This window comes from Lithobates pipiens, unplaced genomic scaffold (assembly GCF_037356315.1).
Source record: "Lithobates pipiens isolate NorthernLeopardFrog02 unplaced genomic scaffold, aLitPip1_a1.2 Scaffold_25, whole genome shotgun sequence".
NCBI lineage: Eukaryota > Metazoa > Chordata > Amphibia > Anura > Ranidae > Lithobates > Lithobates pipiens.
In genome coordinates, this window is record NW_027507787.1 from 26,416,714 (window position 1) to 26,438,853 (window position 22,140).

Here is a 22,140-nt window from a genome sequence, read left to right on the forward strand (position 1 = left end):
CTGTCATGCTTTTTTCTATTACAAGGGATGTTTATATTCCTTGTAATAGGAATAAAAGTGACACAATTTTTTTTTTTTTTTTTTTTTTACGGTGTAAAAATAAACAAAAGGTAAAAGATTTTTTTTTTTTTTTTTTAAACGTGCCCTGTCACGCTGAGCTCGCATGCAGAAGTGAACGCATACGTGAGTAGCGCCGGCATATGAAACCGGTGTTCAAACCACATGTGATATATATCGCTGCGATCGGTAGAGCGAGAGCAATAATTCTAACCAGTAGAATTTTTTAAAATGTCGCCTATTGAGATTTTTAAGCATGAAAGATTGTTGCCATTCCACGAGTGGGCGCGATTTTGAAGCTTAACATGTTGGGTATCAATTTACTTGGCTTAACATGATCTTTCACTATATAAGATAAAATTGGGCTAACTTTACTGTTTTATTTTTTTTAATTCAAAAAAGTTTTTTTTTTTTTTTTTTAAAGTGCGCTTGGAAGAACGCTGCGCAAATACGGTGTGACAGAAAGTATTGTAACAACCGTCATTTTATTCTCTAGGGTGTTAGGAAAAAAATATGTTTGGGAATTCTAAGTAATTTTCTAGGAAAAAAAAGTTTTTAACTTTTAAACAGTCTGAAAAAGAGTCCCGGTCCTTAAGTGGATAAAATAAACAAGAAAAAATGTAAAGCTCCCTGTCTTTCTGTGCTCGCGTGCAGAAGTGTACACATACCTAATTTTGCACCCACATATGTAAACTGTGTTCAACCCACACGTGAGGTATTGCACAAGGGAGGGCAATAATTCTAGCACCAGACCTCCTCTGTAACTCCAAACTGGTAACCTGTATAAATTTTTAAATGTTGCCTATGGAGATTAAGTGTCAGTTTGTTGCCATTCCATGAGCGGGTGCAATTTTGAAGCGTGAAACTGTTATCCATTTACTCAGCGTAACATTCTTTCCCAATATAAAAAAAATTAGGCTTAGCTTTACTGTGTTTTTTTTTTTTATTTTTTTTTTTTTTTTTTTTATTAAAGTCCATCTTTTCCCCAAAAAATTGCATTTGTAAGACCGCTGAGCAAATACGTTATGACATAACCTATTGCAACGACCACCATTTTATTATCTAGGGTGTCTGTTTGGGGTTCTAAGTAATTTTCTAGCAAAAAAGCAAACAGATTTTAACTTGAAGAAAACAAGTGAAAAAAAAATAAAAGGCTTGGTCCTTAAGTGGTTAAAGTAGCGTACTAAATTTAGATATCATTGAGGGAAAGCTGCAAACAAATGTATGCTGAAACAATAAATTGTATTGTAAGATTTTTTTTTTTTTTTTTTCATAAATGGAATAGTGAGAAACCAGGAGGGTGTAACTATGTCCCCACAATTCTGCTAGTTGTATTTGTCAACAACAAAAAAAAAGAAAGTGAAACTGATCACTCCAGGTTTTTGCATTTCCCCTTGAGCACTTCCTTCCAAATATTTAGCTCATTTCTGGCAGTGTACAAGTTCAGCTAAATTGCCATTCTTTCTGGGATCGCTGAAAGTCTGTTAATGTGGATAACTGGATACAGAGCTTTTGGATATTTGTTTATTTTATTTTTTTTAAAACCCATTTTCCTTTTTAAATGGATGTTTTTCAGATTTTCTTGTGTGCATTTTGATTCCTCTATTGTACATAAAATGTAAAATAAGGAGCGTTCTGGTGTCTGGCTTTAAGTGTTGTATGACCAGGAAATGATTATCCCCTGTCACTACAACATTCGATGAAACGTACATATTGCACAAAAATGCATGAGGTTGTTGGACACTGGAGTCTAGAAGAACTGTTAAATGATAAATTCTTATTGTAGACTGTGAGTATGTGAGAGAGGGGGGCAGTTGAGCTGTACTTCTGAGTACACCATCTGCACCAACCTTTCCTTTGTTCTCACCGCTGTACATGTACCCCCTACCTTTGACATAAGTATTTCAGTTTGCCTTTGTACAAGGCCTGTGTTTTTAATGATACATTTTGTAGATTTTCTTGATAGGTTCAGTACAGTAATGCAGAATTTAAAATCCCTTTTAGTTGTAGGGAGTTCTCTCCAAGCACAGGCAGAGTATTGGGAACCAATTTTTTCTGTGGAGAAAACTTTGGTTCCTCAGATGCAGTCATATTCCATGTTTTGGAGAAAATCTGCAAGCTTTAGGCCTCCTGCACACTGGACGTTTTTACAGCTGCTGTTTTAGGCCCCTTTCACAAATGCGGATGGTATGTCCGTATTTCATCCATCCATTTGCGGATGAAATACGGGCCATACATTCATCCCTATGGGATAGCGGGTGTCTGCGGATGAGCATCCGCAGACACCCGCTATTGTCCGCCTCCGCAACTGTCCGATTCTGCAGACGGAGGAAAATCCTATTTTTCTGTCCGTCTGCAGAGCGGATCGGATGAACACGGACACACGGTCCGTGCTCGTCCGATCCCCATAGAGGAGAGCGGAGAGCTGACAGGGCGGTCCCCGCACAGTGTGCGGAGACCGCCCTGTCTGCAGCCGGCTCAGCGGGGACAACGGAGCGATCCCCGCTGAGCGAGCGGATCTTCACGGGGCGGATCATTACTGATCCGCCCCGTGTGAAAGAGGCCTTAAGCGTCAGACTTTTTTTTTTTCTACAGTCAATAAACCACCCATAAGATGTCTCTCTCTCCAATTAAAAAAAAATAAAAAATTATATATATATATATATATATATATAATTTTTTTTTTTTTTAATTGGAGAGAGAGACATCTTATAGGTGGTTTATTGACTGTAGAAAAAAAGGTTTTGTTTTTTTAAAGCAGAGAAACCGGTCCACAAGGACCACAATAACAGAAGTAATACGTTAGCTGTTATACAGTAAAAAAAATACATCTATACAGACAGATCTCCCATCAACATTACAATAATGCCTGGGTTATCGCACGGATGTAGACTCTATTTGGGGCGATGACGGCCCAAGGTAGGATTTGGTGTGCCTGGGATATGGAAGTGCTAGGTTTCCTTGGTTGGGTCAGCTTCCCTTCTAGCATAGTTAAACATTTCAAAGTTAAGAGGCAAAGCAATGCCGCTTAGAATGAGTCCATTGGTCAGGTTATTTAGTCAGACCCTCTGAGACTTTGTCCCAAGTCAGAGTATCTGAATATATTTCAGGACTGCCACTTTTTGGAATATGCCTCCTGTCGATATTGGCTGGTGAGGATCAAGTCCTCCATCCAGCTGATATCGTCCACTTTGTGGAGCCATTGCAATGGTCGGTAGGTGTGGGGGTTTCCAACTAAGTGGAATGCAGGCCTTGGCTGCGTCTAAGATGTCGGGTCACAGATTTTTTTATATGTGCCAGTGTTTCCGTCGCATGTAGGAGAAAGTAGGCTGGCTCGTCTGGCACCGTCCGGTCATCATGTTATCTTTTATGTCCATCCACACAGGCTGTTAACTGTTTTTGGCAGAGATGTTTCTGAGCTGTAAAAAAACAAAACGAGTGCGTTCTGTAATGTTTTTCAGCTGTAAAAAGGCTTACCGCCAGCTCACCGGTTGTGTTTAATGCTTTTGATCTCATTGATTTAAAAAAAAAAAAAAAAAACACCCTAATACTAAACCCTGAAAAACTCACTGCAAAGCTACTGGTGTTTTTATAACATTGTTATAACGTCCATCGTGCATGAGTCCTTAAACAGTATGTCTGTCTGATACTAATATCACCCCTATCACTATTGACATTTAATTGCAAAAAAACTACTCATTTCTTTGATCTCAGCAAAAAATGTGTATAGTCCTGAGTCCTAGTTGCAATCTCAGAACACCCAATAAACGAAACTACGTGGCATGTTTGCCAATTTCAGAAGCCTGGCGGACAAGATGGGTGAACTAGAGATACTATTGTACGAGGGGAATCTGGATTTTGTGGCAATTTCAGAGACCTGGTTCAACAGCCCTCATGATTGGCTGGCAACCATTCAAGGGTATACCCTTTTATCGCAGGTATAGAGAGGGTAGGTAAAAAGGGGGAAGGGTTATGCCTATATATCAAGAATAATCTAAAAGTGAATGTGAGATGACATCGCTAAGGGAGCCTAGGAGCAGGTGGAATCCTTATGGGTAGAGCTCTAAAGTGATGACGCTAAGGGGAAAATATTACTGGGAGTATGCTATAGGCCCCCTAACCTGATGGAGGGGTAGACGGATCTCCTATCACAAGTTGGATTAGCAGCAAGGACCGGAAGTGATATAATGGAGGATTCTAAGTATCCAGACATAGACTGGGTGGAGGGAACCTTGCATTCGTCTAAGGCAGTGTTTTTCAACTCCAGTCCTCAAGGCGCCCCAACAGGTCATGTTTTCAAGAATACCCTCACATGAAATGGCATTGGTTATTACCAAGGCAGTGAAACTGATCAAATCACCTGTGCAAAATAATGGAAGGCCAGAAAACATGACCTGTTGGGGCGCCTTGAGGACTGGAGTTGAGAAACACTGGTCTAAGGCTCGCCAGTTCCTAAATGTCTTGCAGAACAATTTCATAGTTCAGATGGTAGGTGCACCAATCGGAAATAATGCGTTACTGGATCTGATTACCAACAATACAGTCCTGATCACGGATGTGGAAATATGGGGCAATTTAGGAAACAGCGGTCACAGGTCAATTGGCTTCAGTATAAATCGCACAAATAGGAAACATAAGGGGAATACAAAGACACTGAATTTCAAAAGAGCCAACTTCCCTAAACTACGAACCTTGCTAGAAGGCATGAATTGGGATAAAATCTTAACATGGAGGAGAGATGGGTTTGCTTTAAGAGCATATTAAATAAGGGCATTAGCCAATGCATACCATTGGGTAATACATTTAAAAGAGCAAACAAAAGTCCTGTATGGCTTAACTCCAATGTAAAAATGCATATAAAAGCCAAGGAAGAAGGCCTTTAAAAAATACAAGGGTGGGGGGGGGGGGGGGTGTCATCAGCATTCAGACTTTATAAAGAATGCAACAAGAAATGTAAGGGTGCCATTAGGGTGGCTAAGATAGAACTCGAAAGACACAGCAGAGGAGAGCAAAAAAAAATTCTTCATGTAAAAGGAGCGGACAGACCATATTGGCCCCATAAACAATGAGGACTGACATCTGGTTACAAAAGACAGGGAGATGGCGAAGGTATTGAATTTATTCTTCTCCTCAGTCTTTGAGGGAATCGGGGGCTTCGATAACCAAAACTGCAGTGTTTATCCTCATGACACATCACAGAAAGCACCTCCATGGTTAAGAGGACAGAATTAAAATTAGACTTGGGAAGCTTAACATTAATCACTGGGACCAGATGGTTTGCATCCGAGGGTACTCAGTCAAGTAATTACCAGACCATTGTTCCTAATTTTTACTGATAGTCTGACTGGAATGGTACCAGCTGATTGGCAAAAAGCCTGTGTAGCACCAATATTTAAAAAGGCCCAAAATACATCCCTGAGAATTGCAGACCAATTAGCCTAACCTCAATAGTATGAAAGCTCTTGGAGGGGATAAGGGACTATATAAAATACTTTACTAATGAGAACAGTATCATTAGCAGCAATCGGCATGGATTCATGAAGAATCGTTTTTGCCAAACCAATCTATTAATTTTCTATGAGTAGGTGAGTTGCCATCTAGATAAAGGAGGGCCCGTAGATGTGATGTATCTGGCTTTTGTAAAAGCATTTGACACAGTTCCCCATAAACGTTTACTGTACAAAATAAGGTCTGTTGGCATGGACCATAGAGTGAGTACATAGATTGCAAACTGGCTACAAGGGCGAGTTCAGAGGGTGGTGATAAATGGGGAGTACTCGGAATGGTCAGGAGTGGGTAGTGGGGTTCCCCAGTGTTCTGTGCTGGGACCAATCCTATTTAATTTGTTAAAAAATGACCTGGAGGATGGGGTACACAGTTCAATCTCTGTATTTGTGGACGATACCAAGCTAAGCAGGGCATTAACTTCTTTGCAGGATGTGGAAACCTTGTAAAGTGATCTGAACAAATTATTGAGGTGGGCAACTACATGGCAAATGAGGTTTATATGTAGAAAAATTTAAAATAATGCTTTTGGGTGGCAAAAATATGAATGTAATCTATACACTGGAGGGAGAACCTCTGAGGGAATCTAGAATATAACAGGACCTGGGGGTCCTAGTAGATAGGCACAGCAATGGCAAGCTGTTGCTAACAAAGCAAACTGAATATTGGCATGCATTAAAAAGAGGATCAACTCCAGAGATAAAACGATAATTCTCCCGCTTTAAGACTCTGGTCCTGCTGCACCTTAGAGTATGCTGTCCAGTTCTGGGCACCAGTCCTCAGGAAGGATATACTGGAAATGGAGTACAAAGAAGGGCAACTAAGCTAATAAAGGGTCTGAAGGATATTGGTTATGAGGAAAGGTTGCGAGCACTGAATTTATCCTCTGGAGAAGAGACTCTTGGGTGGGGATATGATTTCAATTTATAAATACCGTACTGGTGACTCCACAATAGGGATAAAACTTTTTTGCGGAAGGGAGTTGAACAAGACACACGTGGCCACTCATTAAAATGAGAAGAAAAGAGGTTTAGCCTTAAACTACGTAGAGGGTTCTTTACTGTAAGAGCGCAAGGATGCAGAATTCCCTTCCACAGGTGGTGGTCTCAGCAGGGAGCATTGATTTTCAAAAACACGATTAGATAAGTACCCAAATGACCGCAACATACAGGGATAATACAATGTAATACTGACATATAATCACACACACAGGTCCTCTCCTATTATGTAAAATGTTAGCTTGTTAAAGGCTTTGTCCACCTATAAGACCCGGTTTTATATTACACCCATATTTAGGGTCTAGCATGGACACTTTCCTCAATTTCCCCCTCAAGCACCCCTCCCCCCTTCTGTACATGTTTAAATTTGGCACTGCTGTGCATAGCACCGTGTTTACGCAATGCGCAGTGCCTGTGCATTACCCTTCGGCGCTCTGCAGGTTCCAGTGTACACGTTAAACCATTTATTTTTTTTATTGTGGGAGCATTTTTTTTTTTTGTATAAGGTGGGCTATGCTTTTAGCCAATGTTTGTGTCTGTTTTCCCCCCCCTCTGAACTTCCCACATGCCACAGAATTGAATAAATTCATCTTGCACACTTGATATATTGTATGTAATGAACTATTCTAACTTTGTGCTTTTTCCCACTCCTGTAGATCCCCAGTTTGTTATCTATCAGCTGAAGGTTAAGATATTTACATCCTCTACAGGACCCACAAGACGTGAAGAGAAATACATGTATTTTGACTTCCCGCAGCCTCTTCCTGTTTGTGGAGATATAAAGGTTGAGTTTTTCCACAAACAGAACAAGATGATGAAAAAGGTTGGTGTTTTCCAGTGGCCAAAACATTTGCAGGCTGTAGAAAAGATCTAAGATCTCTGATCACTGAAATTCTATTTTAAAAGTGAAAAATTGGTATTGTGTTTATAATTTAAAGCATAGCTCAGCATTCCTAACATTACTGCAGCACCGTTTATGTGCACACTGCCACATTCCCAGTGCATTCCTCAGCTGGTAAAGGACTTCCTGTGTGACTTAACAATGGCAGCCGTGAGACCATGTTATGTCTGAGACTTTGCTTTTATTTGCAGGGTTTTTTTTATTTATTTTTTACGGAACATTAACAGACATATATGTAGGTGAAATGTATATAGGCAATGATAAGCAATGGCTCTATTTGTAATTAAAGTAGACCCCTGGTTTGAAAGCTTAACATACTTCCTGCTTGGAACAGCAAGATGTGAAATTTGGGCTCAGCCCTACCTTAAGATTGAGCTTTGATTTCCAGGTTTGCCTACTTGTTACCTTGTATCTACAGTTAATATGAAAACAAGTGTCAAAAAAAATACATTAAAAATTAGAAAAAAAATCAAAGAAAAAAATGAAGAAAAAAATTTTTTTTTAACTTACCAGAAATGCTTGATTGCTAGGCACATCATCCTAATCTGCGTCTTCCTCCTCCGCGGAGATCTTCTGGTCTTCTCTCCTCCGTGTGGCGTCTTCTGGGTAATGGGTCGCTCTGTGTTCTGACTGTGACTGTGTGTCCCAGAACACAGCGCACCCCATTCACAAAGCGCTGCGCGACTCGCGCATGCGCAGTAGGAAACGGGCAGTGAAGCCGCAAGGCTCCACTGCCTGTTCCCCTTAGCCAAAATGGCGGCGCCGGGACCCGAGACCGAGGGACGGGTCAGCATCGGGCGGCCATCATCGCGGGCGCCCTGGACAGGTAAGTGTGCTTATTAAAAGTCAGCAGCTACAGTGTTTGCAGCTGCTGACTTTACTTTTTTTTTTTTTTAAACCGGCCCTCCTCTTGAAGTACCAAAGTTTGACGCCATTCCATAAGTGTGCGCAGTTTTAACGCGTGGCATGTTAGGTATTGTTTTACTTGGTGTAACATCTTTCACATCATACAAAAGAATTGGGCTAACTTTACTGTTTTGTGAACGGCTTCTGGACCAGTCACCACAGTTATAGTGCGGTAGAATGGCTCCCCTGCGCGAGTCGTCGTAGCTGTATGTCAGCTCTTTAAGACACTTTAGCAGGCGTGTGCGTCCGCATCCTATCACCAGAGCTGTTGTGCGTGCTTGGCTGCTGCGATGACTGCCGGGTACCTGGGATTGCTCGTGACACAAATCCCAGTTCTCTCAGTGGACTAGAGACAGATCGTGTGCTCCTAAGTAGGAACACCAATCGGTCTCGTCCCCATGTCAGTCAGAGGTGGTCAAATACCACCAAAAAGCTCTATTTGTGGGGTGGGGGGGGGAACATAAATTTTGATTGGGTACAAAGTAGCAAAGCCACGCAATTGTCAGTTAAAGCGCTGCAGTGCCTTATCGCAGAAAATTCTTGCGCAAATACCGCATGACACAAAGTTGCAACGACCGCCATTTTTTTCCCTAGGTTGTCTGCTGAAAAAACATATCTAACATTTGGGGGTTCTGAGTAATTTTTTAGCAAAAAGATTATTTTTATATTATAGGAGAGGAAGTGTTTAATATTTTGTTGGCTGCACAGAATAAAAGCATTAACAAAAAATAGGTTTAAAATAGGTTTACAGGTCAGCTATGTTGCAAGTATCTCTCCCATTTATACTTTCCTTGTGCATAACCTTTAACCACTTGCCGACCGCCTCACGCCGATGTACGTCGGCAGAATGGCACGGGCAGGCATAAGCACGTACATGTACGTGATTTGCCTCCCGCGGGTCGGGGGCCCGATCGGGCCCCCGCCCGGTGCCTGCGGCGGTCGGTTTTCGTTCGGGAGCGATCCCGGACGAGGGGACGGCCATTCATTCATGGCCACCCCCTCGCGATCGCTCCCGACGAATGGAAATCCCCGGTGACATCACTTCCTCTCCTGTAATGTAAACACAGGAGAGGAAGTGATGTATTCTCTCCTCCGTGTCGGTATTTTTCGTTCCGACACGGAGGAGAGCGGATCAGTGAGTTGCACCAACACATCCCACACACAGTAGAACATGCCAGGCACACTCACACCCCCCCTTTACCCCCCGATCACCCCCCCAATTACCCCTGCCCCCCCAGTCACAGTGACACCAATGTCATTTTTTTTTTTTTTTTTTTTTTTTTTGCATTGGTGTCATTTGTGACTGTAATAACTGTTAGGGCAGTTAGGGTTAGCCCCCTTTAGTTCTAATGTACCCCCCTAACCCCCCCAATAAAGGTTTAACCCCGTGATCACCCCCCGTCGCCAGTGTCACTAAGGCTGGGTTCACATTGCAGCGGTTTATGAGAACGAATGTGATTCGCACCGCACTGCAGTGCAAATCACATCCGATCTCTGTGCGATTCGAGTTCAGCCATTCGCCGCACCCGCCGCACCCGCCACACCCGCCGCACCCGCCGCAAATTCGCACGGGACCCTTTTTTTGGCCCGCAGCAGAATCGGATCGCATGGGTGTTCACACCATGCGATCCGAGTTTGCAGATCGCACTGCGATATGCGAACTGATCTGGGGGTGTCAGTAACATTTCACTGACACTCCCAGCAGTTCGCATAGGGCAGTGTGAACTGCCGCCGGGAGGCATGCGATGCGGGAACCCGCCGCGGATTCGCGGCGTTTCCGCATCGCTCCAGTGTGAACCCAGCCTAATAAGCGATCATTTTTCTGATCGCCGTATTAGTGTCACAGGTGACGCTAGTTAGGCAGGTAGGTATTTAGGTTCGCCGCAGCTTTTTATAGCGCTAGGGACCCCCATATACTACCGCATAAAGCCCCCTGATTGCCCCCTAGTTAACCCTTTCACCAGTGATCACCATATAACTGTTACAGGTGACGCTGGTTGGTTAGTTATTTTTTTATAGTTTCAGGGCACCCGCCATTTATTACCTAATAAAGGTTTAACCCCCTGATCACCCGGCAGGTGTCATTTGTGACTAATAACTGTTAGGGCAGTTAGGGTTAGCCCCCTTTAGTTCTAAGGTACCCCCCTAACCCCCCCAATAAAGGTTTAACCCCGTGATCACCCCCCGTCGCCAGTGTCACTAAGGCTGGGTTCACATTGCAGCGGTTTATGAGAACGGATGTGATTCGCACCGCACTGCAGTGCAAATCACATCCGATCTCTGTGCGATTCGAGTTCAGCTATACAGATAGTATGGCTGAATTCGTGTCGCACCCGCCGCACCCGCCGCAAACTCGCACGGGACCCTTTTTTTGGTCCGCAGCAGAATCGGATCGCATGGGTGTTCACACCATGCGATCCAAGTTTGCAGATCGCACTGCGATATGCGAACTGATCTGGAGGTGTCATTAACATTTCACTGACACTCCCAGCAGTTCGCATAGGGCAGTGTGAACTGCCGCCGGGAGGCATGCGATGCGGGAACCCGCCGCGCATTCGTGGCGTTCCCGCATCGCTCCAGTGTGAACCCAGCCTAATAAGCGATCGTTTTTCTGATCGCTGTATTAGTGTCACAGGTGACGCTAGTTAGGCAGGTAGGTATTTAGGTTCGCCGCAGCTTTTTATAGCGCCAGGGACCCCCATATACTACCGCATAAAGCCCCCTGATTGCCCCCTAGTTAACCCTTTCACCAGTGATCACCATATAACTGTTACAGGTGACGCTGGTTGGTTAGTTATTTTTTTATAGTTTCAGGGCACCCGCCATTTATTACCTAGTCTCACTAGTGTACCCCTAAATTTAGGGGTGTCTACTTTCTAAAATGGGGTCATTTGGGGGGGGGGGTTTGTGCCATCTTGGCATTTTATGGCCTTCAAAACTGTAACGCCCTTAGAAAGCCTGAAGGCGGTGCTTGGTTTTTGGGGCCCCGTACGCGGCTAGGCTCCCAAAAAGTCCCACATATGTGGTATCCCCGTACTCAGGAGAAGCAGCAGAATTTATTTTGGGGTGTCATTTCACATATGCCCATGGCATGCGTGAGCAATATATCATTTAGTGACAACTTTGTGAAAAAAAAAAAAAGTTTGTAATTTTCCCGCAACTTGTGGCAAAATATAAAATATTCCATGGACTCAACATGCCTCTCAGCAAATAGCTTGGGGTGTCTACTTTCTAAAATGGGGTCATTTGTGGGGGTTTTGTGCCATCTTGGCATTTTATGGCCTTCAAAACTGTAATAGGTAGTGAGGCGTGAAATCAAAAATTTACGCCCTTAGAAAGCCTGAAGGCGGTGCTTGGTTTTCGGGGCCCTGTACGCGGCTAGGCTCCCAAAAAGTCCCACATATGTGGTATCCCCGTACTCAGGAGAAGCAGCAGAATTTATTTTGGGGTGTCATTTCACATACGCCCATAGCATGTGTGAGCAATATATCATTTAGTGACAACTTTGTGTAAAAAAAAAAAAAAAATTTTTTTTTTGTCATTATTCAATCGCTTGAGGCAAAAAAATAAAATATTCAATGGGCTCAACATGCCTCTTATCAATTTCCTTAGGGGGTCTACTTTCCAAAATGGGGTCATTTGGGGGGGTTTTGTACTGCCCTGTCATTTTAGCACCTCAAGAAATGAGATAGGCAGTCGTAAACTAAAAGCTGCGTAAATTCCAGAAAACGTACCTTAGTTTGTAGATGTGACAACTTTTGCGCAAACCAATAAATATACAATTATTGACTTTTTTTTTACCAAAGACATGTGGCTGAATACATTTTGGCCTAAATGTATGACTAAAATTGAGTTTATTGGATTTTTCTAATAACAAAAAGTAGAAAATATCATTTTTTTTCAAAATTTGCGGTCTTTTTACGTTTATATCGCAAAAAATAAAAATCGCAGAGGCAATCAAATACCATCAAAAGAAAGCTCTATTTGTGGGAAGAAAAGGACGCAAATTTTGTTTGGGTACAACATTGCATGACCGCGCAATTACCAGTTAAAGCAGCGCAGTGCCAAAGTGTAAAAAGACCTCTGGTCATTTACCAGCAAAATGGTCCGGTCTGAAAGTGGTTAAGCATAGTTTATTTGAAAGTGTATTGCTTCAGTATTTTAGTGCAGGAAATTGTGTTTCTGCCAATGTAATGTCACTGGCCGCACCCCCTCTGTGCCTATTCACTGCACTGCAGCAATGTTCATGGCTTGCATTAGCTACTGTTTCCGCTCCGCTTTTTGCTCATTCATCTATGCTAAAAGGAGATCTAGTGACATCGTCTTAGTGCCAATCCTGTCCACAAGTCCTTTTGTAAAGACTCACAGGTAGTCTTGGTGGGGGCCATGCAGCATGCATATTCTGTATGTTGAGCCTCTTCTTCAGTGCAAGATTGGTGTGATGTTTGAGATGGCTTCATGTTTACATTTATTTGTGTTTTAAAAACTTGCTTAATTTAACCAGTTAATAAAATTTATGTAATTTGTTTATTAAGGGCATCATTCACACTAGCCACTCATTTAAAGACTGTTTTAAGTTTGTGGGGTGGTGTCTGTTTTGCCAAGCAGTGCAGAGGGGTGACTCATTGAGGCGGTGATTTGATGCTCTGTTCCAGCACATTGCACTTTTTATCATTTTCTTTACTGTTTAGAGTGTACAAAGTTGCACACCATTTAACCACTTAAGGACCGCCGCATGACAATGTACGTCGGTGCAATGGCACCGACAGGCACAAGCACGTACATGTACGTGCTCGCCTTCCAGCGGGTGGGGGGTCCGATCGGACCCCCTCCCGCTGGATGCTGCGATCCGTTTCGCTGCAGGAGCGATCCGGGATGAGGGGATGGCCGTTGGTTTCTGGCCATCCCCTCTCGATCGCTCCTGGCGAATGAGAAGCTTCCCCTGCTGTGTATAGTAAACACGGGCAGGGAGGAAGTGATGTCATTCTCCTCGGGGGGGGGGGGGGGGGTCTTTTTGACCAGACTACGAGGAGAACACAAAGTAAGTGTGCACCAACACTACACTGACATGTAGGTACACATAGGCACACAAATCCCTCCAAGTCACAGTGTCACTGATTGCAGTGATCATTTATTTACTGATCACTGCATTTAGTGTCAGTTGTGACAGTAAAAACTGTCAGGGCAGTTAGTGTTAGTTCCAGGGTATCCCCCTACCCCCCCAATAAAGGTTTAACCCCCCGATTGCCCCTAGAGTTAACCCTTTCACCCCTTTTGCCAGTGTCGCTAAGCGATCGTTTTTCTGATTGCTGCATTAGTGTCACTGGGGCCGCTAAGTAGCTAGTTATTCTTTTAGGTTCACCGCCAGGTTTTTATAGTGCTAGGTACCCCGATCTACTACCCAATAATGGTTTAACCCCCTGATTGCCCCTGGTTAACCCTTTCTCCAGCGATCACCGTATAAGTGCCACTGGTGACGCTGGTTAGCCAGTTAGTTATTTAGGTTCCCCGTCAGGTTTTTATATAGCACCAGGGACCCCCATATACTACCTATTAAAAATTTGAACCCCCTGATTGCCCTTAGTTAACCCTTTCACCAGTGATCACCGTATAAGTGTTATGGGTGACTCTGATTAGTTTGCTTTTTATAGCATCAGGGCACCCACCATTTATTACTCAATAAAGGTTTAACCCCCTGATCACCCGGCGGGTGATATCAATTGGGTTTCAGGGTCTGCGTCGCCCCAGGCAGCGCTAGGTTAGTGCCAGTACCACTAACACCCACGCGCAAAGCATAAACCTCCCGTAGTGGTATAGAATCTGAACAGATCAATATCTGATCTGATCTATACTAGCGTCCCCGGCAGTTTAGGGTTCCAAAAAAAAGCATTGTTAGCGGGATCAGCCCAGATACCTGCTAGCACCTGCGTTTTGCTCCTCCGCCCAGCCCACCCAAGTACAGTATCGATCGATCACTATCGCTTACAAAACACTAAACACATAATTGCAGCGTTTGCAGAGTCAGGCCTGATCGCTAACAGTTTTTTTTTTGGTAGCGTTTTATATTTAAATCCGGAAGGCAGTACTTGGTTTTCGGGGTCCCGTACGTGGCTAGGCTCCCAAAAAGTCCCCCACATGTGGTATCCCCGTACTTGGGAGAAGCAGCAGAATTTATTTTGGGGTGTAATTTCACTTATGCCCATAGCATGTGTGAGCAATATATCAGTGACAACTTTGTGCAAAAAAAAAAAAATTTGTAATATTCCTGCAACTTGTGGCAAAATATAAAATATTTCATGGACTCAACATGCCTCTCAGTAAATAACTTGGGGTGTCTACTTTCCAAAATTTGGTCATTTGGGGGGGTTTTGTGCTATTTTGGCATTTTATGGCCTCCGAAACTGTGATAGGTAGTGAGGAGTGAAATCAAAAATTTGCACCCTTAGAAATCCTGAAGGCAGTGATTGGTTTTTGGGATGAAGTACGCGGCTAGACTCCCAAAAAGTCCCACATATGTGGTATCCCCATACTCAGGAGAAGCAGCAGAACTTTTTTTTTTTTTTTTTTGTCATGATTCAATCACTTGGGACAAAAAAAAAAAATATTCAATGGGCTCAACATGCCCCTCAGCAATTTCCTTGGGGTGTCTACTTTCCAAAATGGGGTCATTGGGGGGGGGGGGGGGTTGTACTGCCCTGCCATTTTAGCACCTCAAGAAACGAGATAGGCAGTCATAAATTAAAAGCTGTGTAAATTCCAGAAAATGTACTCTAGTTTGTAGGCGCTATAACTTTTGCGCAAACCAATAAATATACGCTTATTGACATTTTTTTTTACTAAAGACATGTGGCTGAATAAATTTTGCCCTAAATGTATGACTAAAATTTAGTTTATTCGATTTTTCTTATAACAAAAAGTAGAAAATATCTTTTTTTTTTTTTTTCTCGAAAATTTTCAGTCTTTTTCCATTTATATCGCAAAAAATAAAAATCGCAGAGTCAATCAAATACCATCAAAAGAAAGCTCTATTTGTGGGAAGAAAAGGACGCAAATTTCGTTTTGGGTACAACATTGCATGACTGCGCAATTACCAGTTAAAGCAGTGCAGTGCGAAATTGTAAAAAGAACTCTGGTCCTTAGGCTGACAATTGGTCCGGGCTGAAGTGGTTAAAGTGTTTAACCCTAATAACAAAATAAAACGGATCCTGTTCCCTTAAAGCATTTAATACAGCACAGTGCTTGTGCTGTGTCATTTTGGCCCCCTGTATCGCCTGAAAAAAAACTTTGCTGATTCTGCCTGGCTATACCCTCCCCCCTGTAAGCTGACCACGTGTATCATGGCTTCTGAGCCCTAACACCGTGGTCAGTTTACGTGCCTCCGTCATCCACAGCCCACCTGTCTACTTGTCAGTGTCCGCCCCCTCAACTCCTGCTGCTCTCATAATCCACTTATGGACTGAGCCTCTTTTGTTTACAAGTTAAAATCTTTATTTAAATTTTTTTTGCTAGAAAATGACTTGGAACCCCCAAACATAATTTATATATTTTTTTTCTAACACCCTAGAGAGGAAAATGGAGGTTGCAATACTTTCTGTCACAACATATTTGCTCAGTGGTCTTACAAGCACATTTTATTTATTTATTTTTTGTGTGGAAAAAATAATTTTCTGAATTAAAATATAAGACAACAGTAAAGTTAGCCCGATTTTATTTATTTTATTTATATTGTGAAAGATAATGTTATGCCACATAGATACCCAACATGTCACGCTTCAAAATTGCACCCGCAATGGCTGCAAACTTTTACCCTCAAAAATCTCCATAGGCAATGTTTAAAACTTTCTACAGGCAACCAGTTTTGAGTTATAGGAGCTCTAGGGCTAGAATTATTGCTCTCTCTAACGTTTGCGGCAATACCTCACGTGTGGTTTGAACACTGTTTTCATATACAGTCGCTACTCACGTATGCGTTCGATACTGCATGCAACGCATAGTAGCCCATTATGTGTCACTTACCTGACACAGGAGCCAGCGATGTCCCCGATGTCCTCTGTAGTCCAGAGCATCCATCTTCTTCCGGGTATCGCTGCTCCGGCCACTCAGCGCTGTAGCAGCGATGTCGTCACTTCCGCGCATGGGAGCCGCCGCTAACAGCATATTGCAGTTAGCAGCAGCTAACGGCGATAGTGCGCCTGCGTGCCGCTGTCTACGGTGTGCATGTGCCGTAGACGGCTATCACTGTCTTTTTTTTTTTTTTTTTTAGTAAATATTTCCTAAACCGTATAGGTTTAGGAGATATTTCTTGGACCTACAGTTAAGCCTTAATCTAGGCTTACCTGTAGGTCAAAGTGGTTTGTATGGGTTTACAACCACTTTAAATATGAGCTCTGGGGTCAAAAAGACCTCAGATCTCATATTTACACTAAAGTGCAATAAAAGAAAAAAAGTCACTTAAAGAATACATTTCTCCTGTAAGAGCTATGGGCGGAAGCGACGTTTGACGTCGCTTACTCCCTCCCGTTCTATGGACCCGAGTGGGGCCATCTTCTCCCTCATTCGGCAGCCAGGCATTCATGGGGCGAGAACGCAGTAGTCTCTGCCACTACCGACAGATGACTGGATCGCGGCAGGAGGGGGGTGGGCACCTTTCCCGCCGCTGCTGAAAGTGATCTTGCAGTGAATCCACTGCGGAGACCACTTTTATCTTTAAAGACGGGTACGTCTTGTGTTAAGTGCTTAATATTAACTGTTCGCACTCCCTTTGTAATATAACAAGTGCCCCTGTGTTATATAAAAGATATGCTTTATCTGTACCTATAACCCAGCATCTCCCAGCGATCGTGCGACTCTTTGGCGCTCTTTTTCCTCTCTTCCCCATCCTCCTTCTGCTGGTGTTTGCGACAGTGCTGGGCCCCGCCTGTTGGAGCTGTCAGCCGGGCAGAGGAGAGAGCCGAGGAGTCACCTGATCGCCGGGAGCCGCTGTGTTATAGGTACAGATCAGCATATTTTTCATATAACACAGGCACAGGGGGACGTATTGTTATTATAGGGTATGGGAGCTTTTTATAGAAGTGGGTTAGCAACCACTTTAAGTCTGTGCTACAACGTGGTGCACTGACCTGTTGTGTTAATAGATGCTCTGTTGAAAAATGCAGCATAGAAAACCATTGATCAGGTACAGAAAAACACCAGTCACCGCACATAATCTGACTAGTCTTACTCTCTAGCTGTGATGCAAATATATCTTCGTAGTTCTGTAAATCAGCTTTGTGATCGTACAAGAAAAAGATCACATATATACCGTCAGTTAGAAAGCACAGTGGTGTATTTTATGTGCTTTATGTTCTTTATGTTTCGGAACTACAAAGCATGCCGAGTGCTATTTATCCCAGTGAATGAAGAAATGTGATTGTTGCCTCTCCAGAAATTACATAATGCTGACAGAACTCTGTGGGACACTGTAGGCGCTGCACTGCATTTTTTTTTTTAAATGGTGGTGTAGTGTGGAGTTAACACGGTCATGTCCAACAGAGCACGCAGAGAGACTTTCCATTATAAATGTTTACTTTGATTAGTGTTTAGTCCCGTGTTCATTGGAGGACACAGTGCTACAGTCTTCAGTGTGTGAGTATGCTGCTGCTTGCAGGAAGTTTGGACAGTATGCAAATTGGCACACTGGCCAGCTCCTTCCAATGGCTCTTCCCATACCCCCACTCTAAAGCGAAACTTGGTGTATTGAGGTAATCTCTCTCTCTCAAGCTCTGCTGAAATTGGTTTGTTTTTAAACATTCTTCTTTCAAGCTGCTGCTGTTAAAGTGATTGTAAAGCCTTCAATTAAAAAAAAAAAAGTAAATTAACAAGTCATACTTACCTGCTCTGTGCAGTGGTTTTGCCTGATCCTCTGGGGTCCCCTGATGGCACTCCTGCCTCCTCGACTTCACTGTGTGCCAAAATAGCAAGCCACTTGCTATGGGTGCATACTTGGGGGCTCGCTTCCGAGCAGCAGTGCCACTGCAGCTCGGGCTCGCTCCCTGTTTGAAGGGTAAGAGGAGAGAGAAGATCGCAGCTGGGCAAAGTACTGAATCTCTGACAGGCTCAGAGAAGTGTTTAGAGGAGGTTGTGGAAAAGTAGGGTTTTTTTTTGGGGGGGGGGGGGGGGGGGGGTTGTACCTTAATGCAGGGCATGCATATAGGTAATAACCTTCAGAACCTTTTTAATGCTGCATTCCAAGATCCTTCAGTGCCTCTCTAGTAGCTGTGTGCTCAGTGTATATTGCGATCCCTAGTCACAACAGTGGTTATATACAACTGCAGCCTTTCTCTCTAGACCCATTTTCTTGTAAGTACTTCACTCAGATATATATATATATATATATATATATATATATAATATATATATATATATATATATATATATATATATATATATATATATACAAAGAGAAAGAGTATGTAAAGAAAAAGTAGGGAAAACTCTAGGATAGAGAGAGAGATAGAGATATATATATATCTCTCTATCTCTCTCTCTCTATCTCTCTATCTCTCTCTCTCTATCTCTCTCTCTCTATCTCTCTCTCTCTATCTCTCTCTCTCTATCTCTCTCTCTCTATCTCTCTCTCTCTATCTCTCTCTCTCTATCTCTCTCTCTCTCTATCTATCCTAGAGTTTTCCCTACTTTTTCTTTACATACTCTTTCTCTTTGTTCTTTTCCTCTCCCCCTCCTATCTCTTTTGAGTTTTCTTTAAAAAAAAAAAACCCTGCAAGATTACCCTGCCGCCTTACATGCTGATATTTTTTATTTCTTCCTATAGGAAAAAATGTTTCATTTTTGGATAAATACATTCTTCATACCTGGTCCCGAAGAGTATTCAGACAAAGTAGAGAATGGAACGTTACTTGGAGAGCAGGAACTTGATGGTATCAAAAGCACGGAACGTTCAGATAACGACAAGGAATATCTTACTCTCTCATTAACAAAGAATGACCTAGATAAAGCTAATAAAGACAAGGCCAACAGATACTTCTCCCCAAACTTCAAAGTAAGTCTCAATTTTTCACGTGTGCTCTTCCCTTTGATATCAAAACTCATAAACGTGTAGTATAATGTGGTAGTTATGACTACCAGCCCTAAAGAAGTGGAAGTTGCATTACATGCTTTTGTACTTTGTACTATCTAATATAGTTACATAGTAGGTGAGGTTGAAAAAAGACACAAGTCCATCAAGTCCAACCTGTGTTTGTGTGTGTGTGATTATAGGTTAGTATTAAATTGTATATCCCTGTATGTTGTGGTCGTTGAGGTGCTTATCTAATAGTTTTTTGAAACTATCAGTGCCCCCCACCTAGACCACCACCTGTGGAAGGGAATTCCACATCCTTGCCGCTCTTAAAATATCCTCTATTTAGTTTAAAGTGGTTGTAAACCCTTACAAACCACTTTGACCTACAGGTAAGCCTAGATTAAGGCTTACCTGTAGGTCCAAGAAATATCTCCTAAACCTATACGGTTTAGGAGATATTTGCCCGAAGACAGGCACCGCTGCCGTAGACAGCGGTGCGCAGGCGCACTGAGCTCTGCATTTCCAACAACAGAGCTGCCGCGCGTGTCGGCTCCCGTGCGCATGCGTGGGAGTGACGTCATCGCGGCTCCGCCAAATGACAGCGGCGGAGCTGCGAGACCCCACTGAAAAGATGGATGCGCCGGACTACAGGGGACAGCGGTGATATCGCTGGCTCCTGTGTCAGGTGAGTGACACATAATGGGCTACTATGCGATGCATAGTAGTCCATTATGCTTTGCCTTTGCAGGGAATGAAAGAGGAAGTAAACCCATTAGGGTTTACTTCCTCTTTAAGGTTAAACCTCTTTTCTTCTAATTTTAATGAATGGCCACGTGTGTCTTGGTAAACTCCCTTCTGTAAAAGTTTTATCCCTCTTGTGGGGTCACCAGTACGATATTTATAAATTGAAATCATATCCCCTCTCAAGCGTCTCTTCATAAATAAGTTCAGTGCTCACAACCTTTCCTCATAACTAATATCCTCCAGACCTTTTATTTAGCTTTGTTGCCCTTTGTACTCCATTTCCAGTACATCCTTCCTGAGGACTGGTGCCCAAAACTGGGCAGCATACTCCAGATGAGGCCTTGTAGAGTGGGAGAATTATCACTTTATCGCTGGAATTGATCCCCTTTTTAATTCATGCCAATATTCAGTTTGCTTTATCAGCAGCTTTTTCATCATAATTACCCCCAGAGGTTCACCCCCTAGTGAGTAGATTGCATTCATATTTTTGCCACCCAAATGCATTATTTTTCTAGATTAAGTGATTGTAAAGTCGTGTTTTTTTTTTTTTCTTCTATAAAAATAAAAACATGTTATACTTACCTGCTCTATTGCAGTGGATTTGCACAGAGTAGCCCAGTTCCTCTTCTGTGCTCCTGGCTCCTGCTCAGTGCCCCCACAGCAAGCAGCGTGCTATGGGGGCACCCGAGCCAAGGCACAACTCCCTGTGTCATTCAGACACGAAGCCCCGACCTGGCCCCACCCTTATCTCCCACGATTGGCTAACTGAGTTTCACCAATGCCATCAATGCTGTGTCTCAGCCAATTGGGAGGAAGAATCTCAGACACCTGAGACGCTTGTGGACATCGCTGGACAGGGAGGGTCCTCGGGTAAGTGTTAAGAGGTCTGAGGCTGGCTGCGAGGAGGAGAACTGATGTACCCAATGTGCATATTAGGTGTACTCGGGTATGAAAATTAATGATTGCACCATACATTTGGGTATCGCACCATGTGCCAGATTAATATCCATAATTCTAGAGCTGTCATGCACTGTTTCATATAAATGGATAAGCTGTGAAGGCTTTTAAATTATGGACAATTTGGGCTACTGCAGTTTTTCCCAATGCTTCACAGGCAAGCAACATATCCCCTTCTATTATATTTTATCAAACCATTGTGTGTGTTTACTACAAATATGGGTATGCTAATCGATTATACTTATTGCTTGTGACATGAAAAATTTGTCATTGTCTCCATTGTATTGTATAGGCTCTCTGCTTTCAGAGAGAATATAATGTTTTAAAGGATAAGTTCACCTTTTGCAACATGTTACACCCATTTTCGGGGTGTATTGCAAGATGGAGAAATGGGTGAAAGATCCCCACACCGATCTTCAGTGCACAGGAGAAGCACACAACACCTCCGTGATCACAGCGGGTCTCCTTACCAGATGAAATGGGCCCTCAGATTGAGTGGCCAACTGGACGCGTAACCATAGAGAATCCTCCAATCAGTTCCTGACACCCGACATAATGGTTCAAAACAACCTCCCAGACATCGGACAGTACAAGCCAGATTTGCAGTCTTTCATTCACATGAAGCTCACCAAACGATTAAACACAAAAGAACCTCCCATAGTGAACAACGTATGAGTGAAGTTTAAAGCTTTATTGAAGTGTACTTAAAAACAAGTCTTGTTAAAGCTGCATTCCAAACAAGCTCTGTTGGGTGTCCGGAATGGATTGGAGGATTCTCTATGGTTACTCACCCAGTTGGCTACTCTTTAATCTGAGGGCCCATTTCATCTGGTAAGGAGACCCCGCTGTGAGCATGGTGGTGTGGTGTGCTGCTGAGCACTGAAGATCGTTGTGGGGATCTTTAACTTATGTCTCAATTTTGCAATATATGAACTTTTCCTGAAAAAGTCATCATGTGTGCAATATAATTATATAGCGCTGCAATTTCAGGTTTTTAAATATAGATACATGGC

At 42.9% G+C, this 22,140-nt stretch overlaps 1 protein-coding gene across 1 annotated transcript in view; it reads left to right on the forward strand.

Moving 5' to 3' along the window:
- The window catches only part of PTEN (phosphatase and tensin homolog), a 123,511-nt gene that overhangs the window by 96,322 nt on the left and 5,049 nt on the right, over nt 1–22,140 (forward strand). The window contains exons 7-8 of the mRNA XM_077454166.1: nt 7,217–7,383; nt 19,178–19,405. Coding sequence (XP_077310292.1) covers nt 7,217–7,383; nt 19,178–19,405 — 395 coding nt within the window. The remainder of the gene's footprint in view (nt 1–7,216; nt 7,384–19,177; nt 19,406–22,140) is intronic.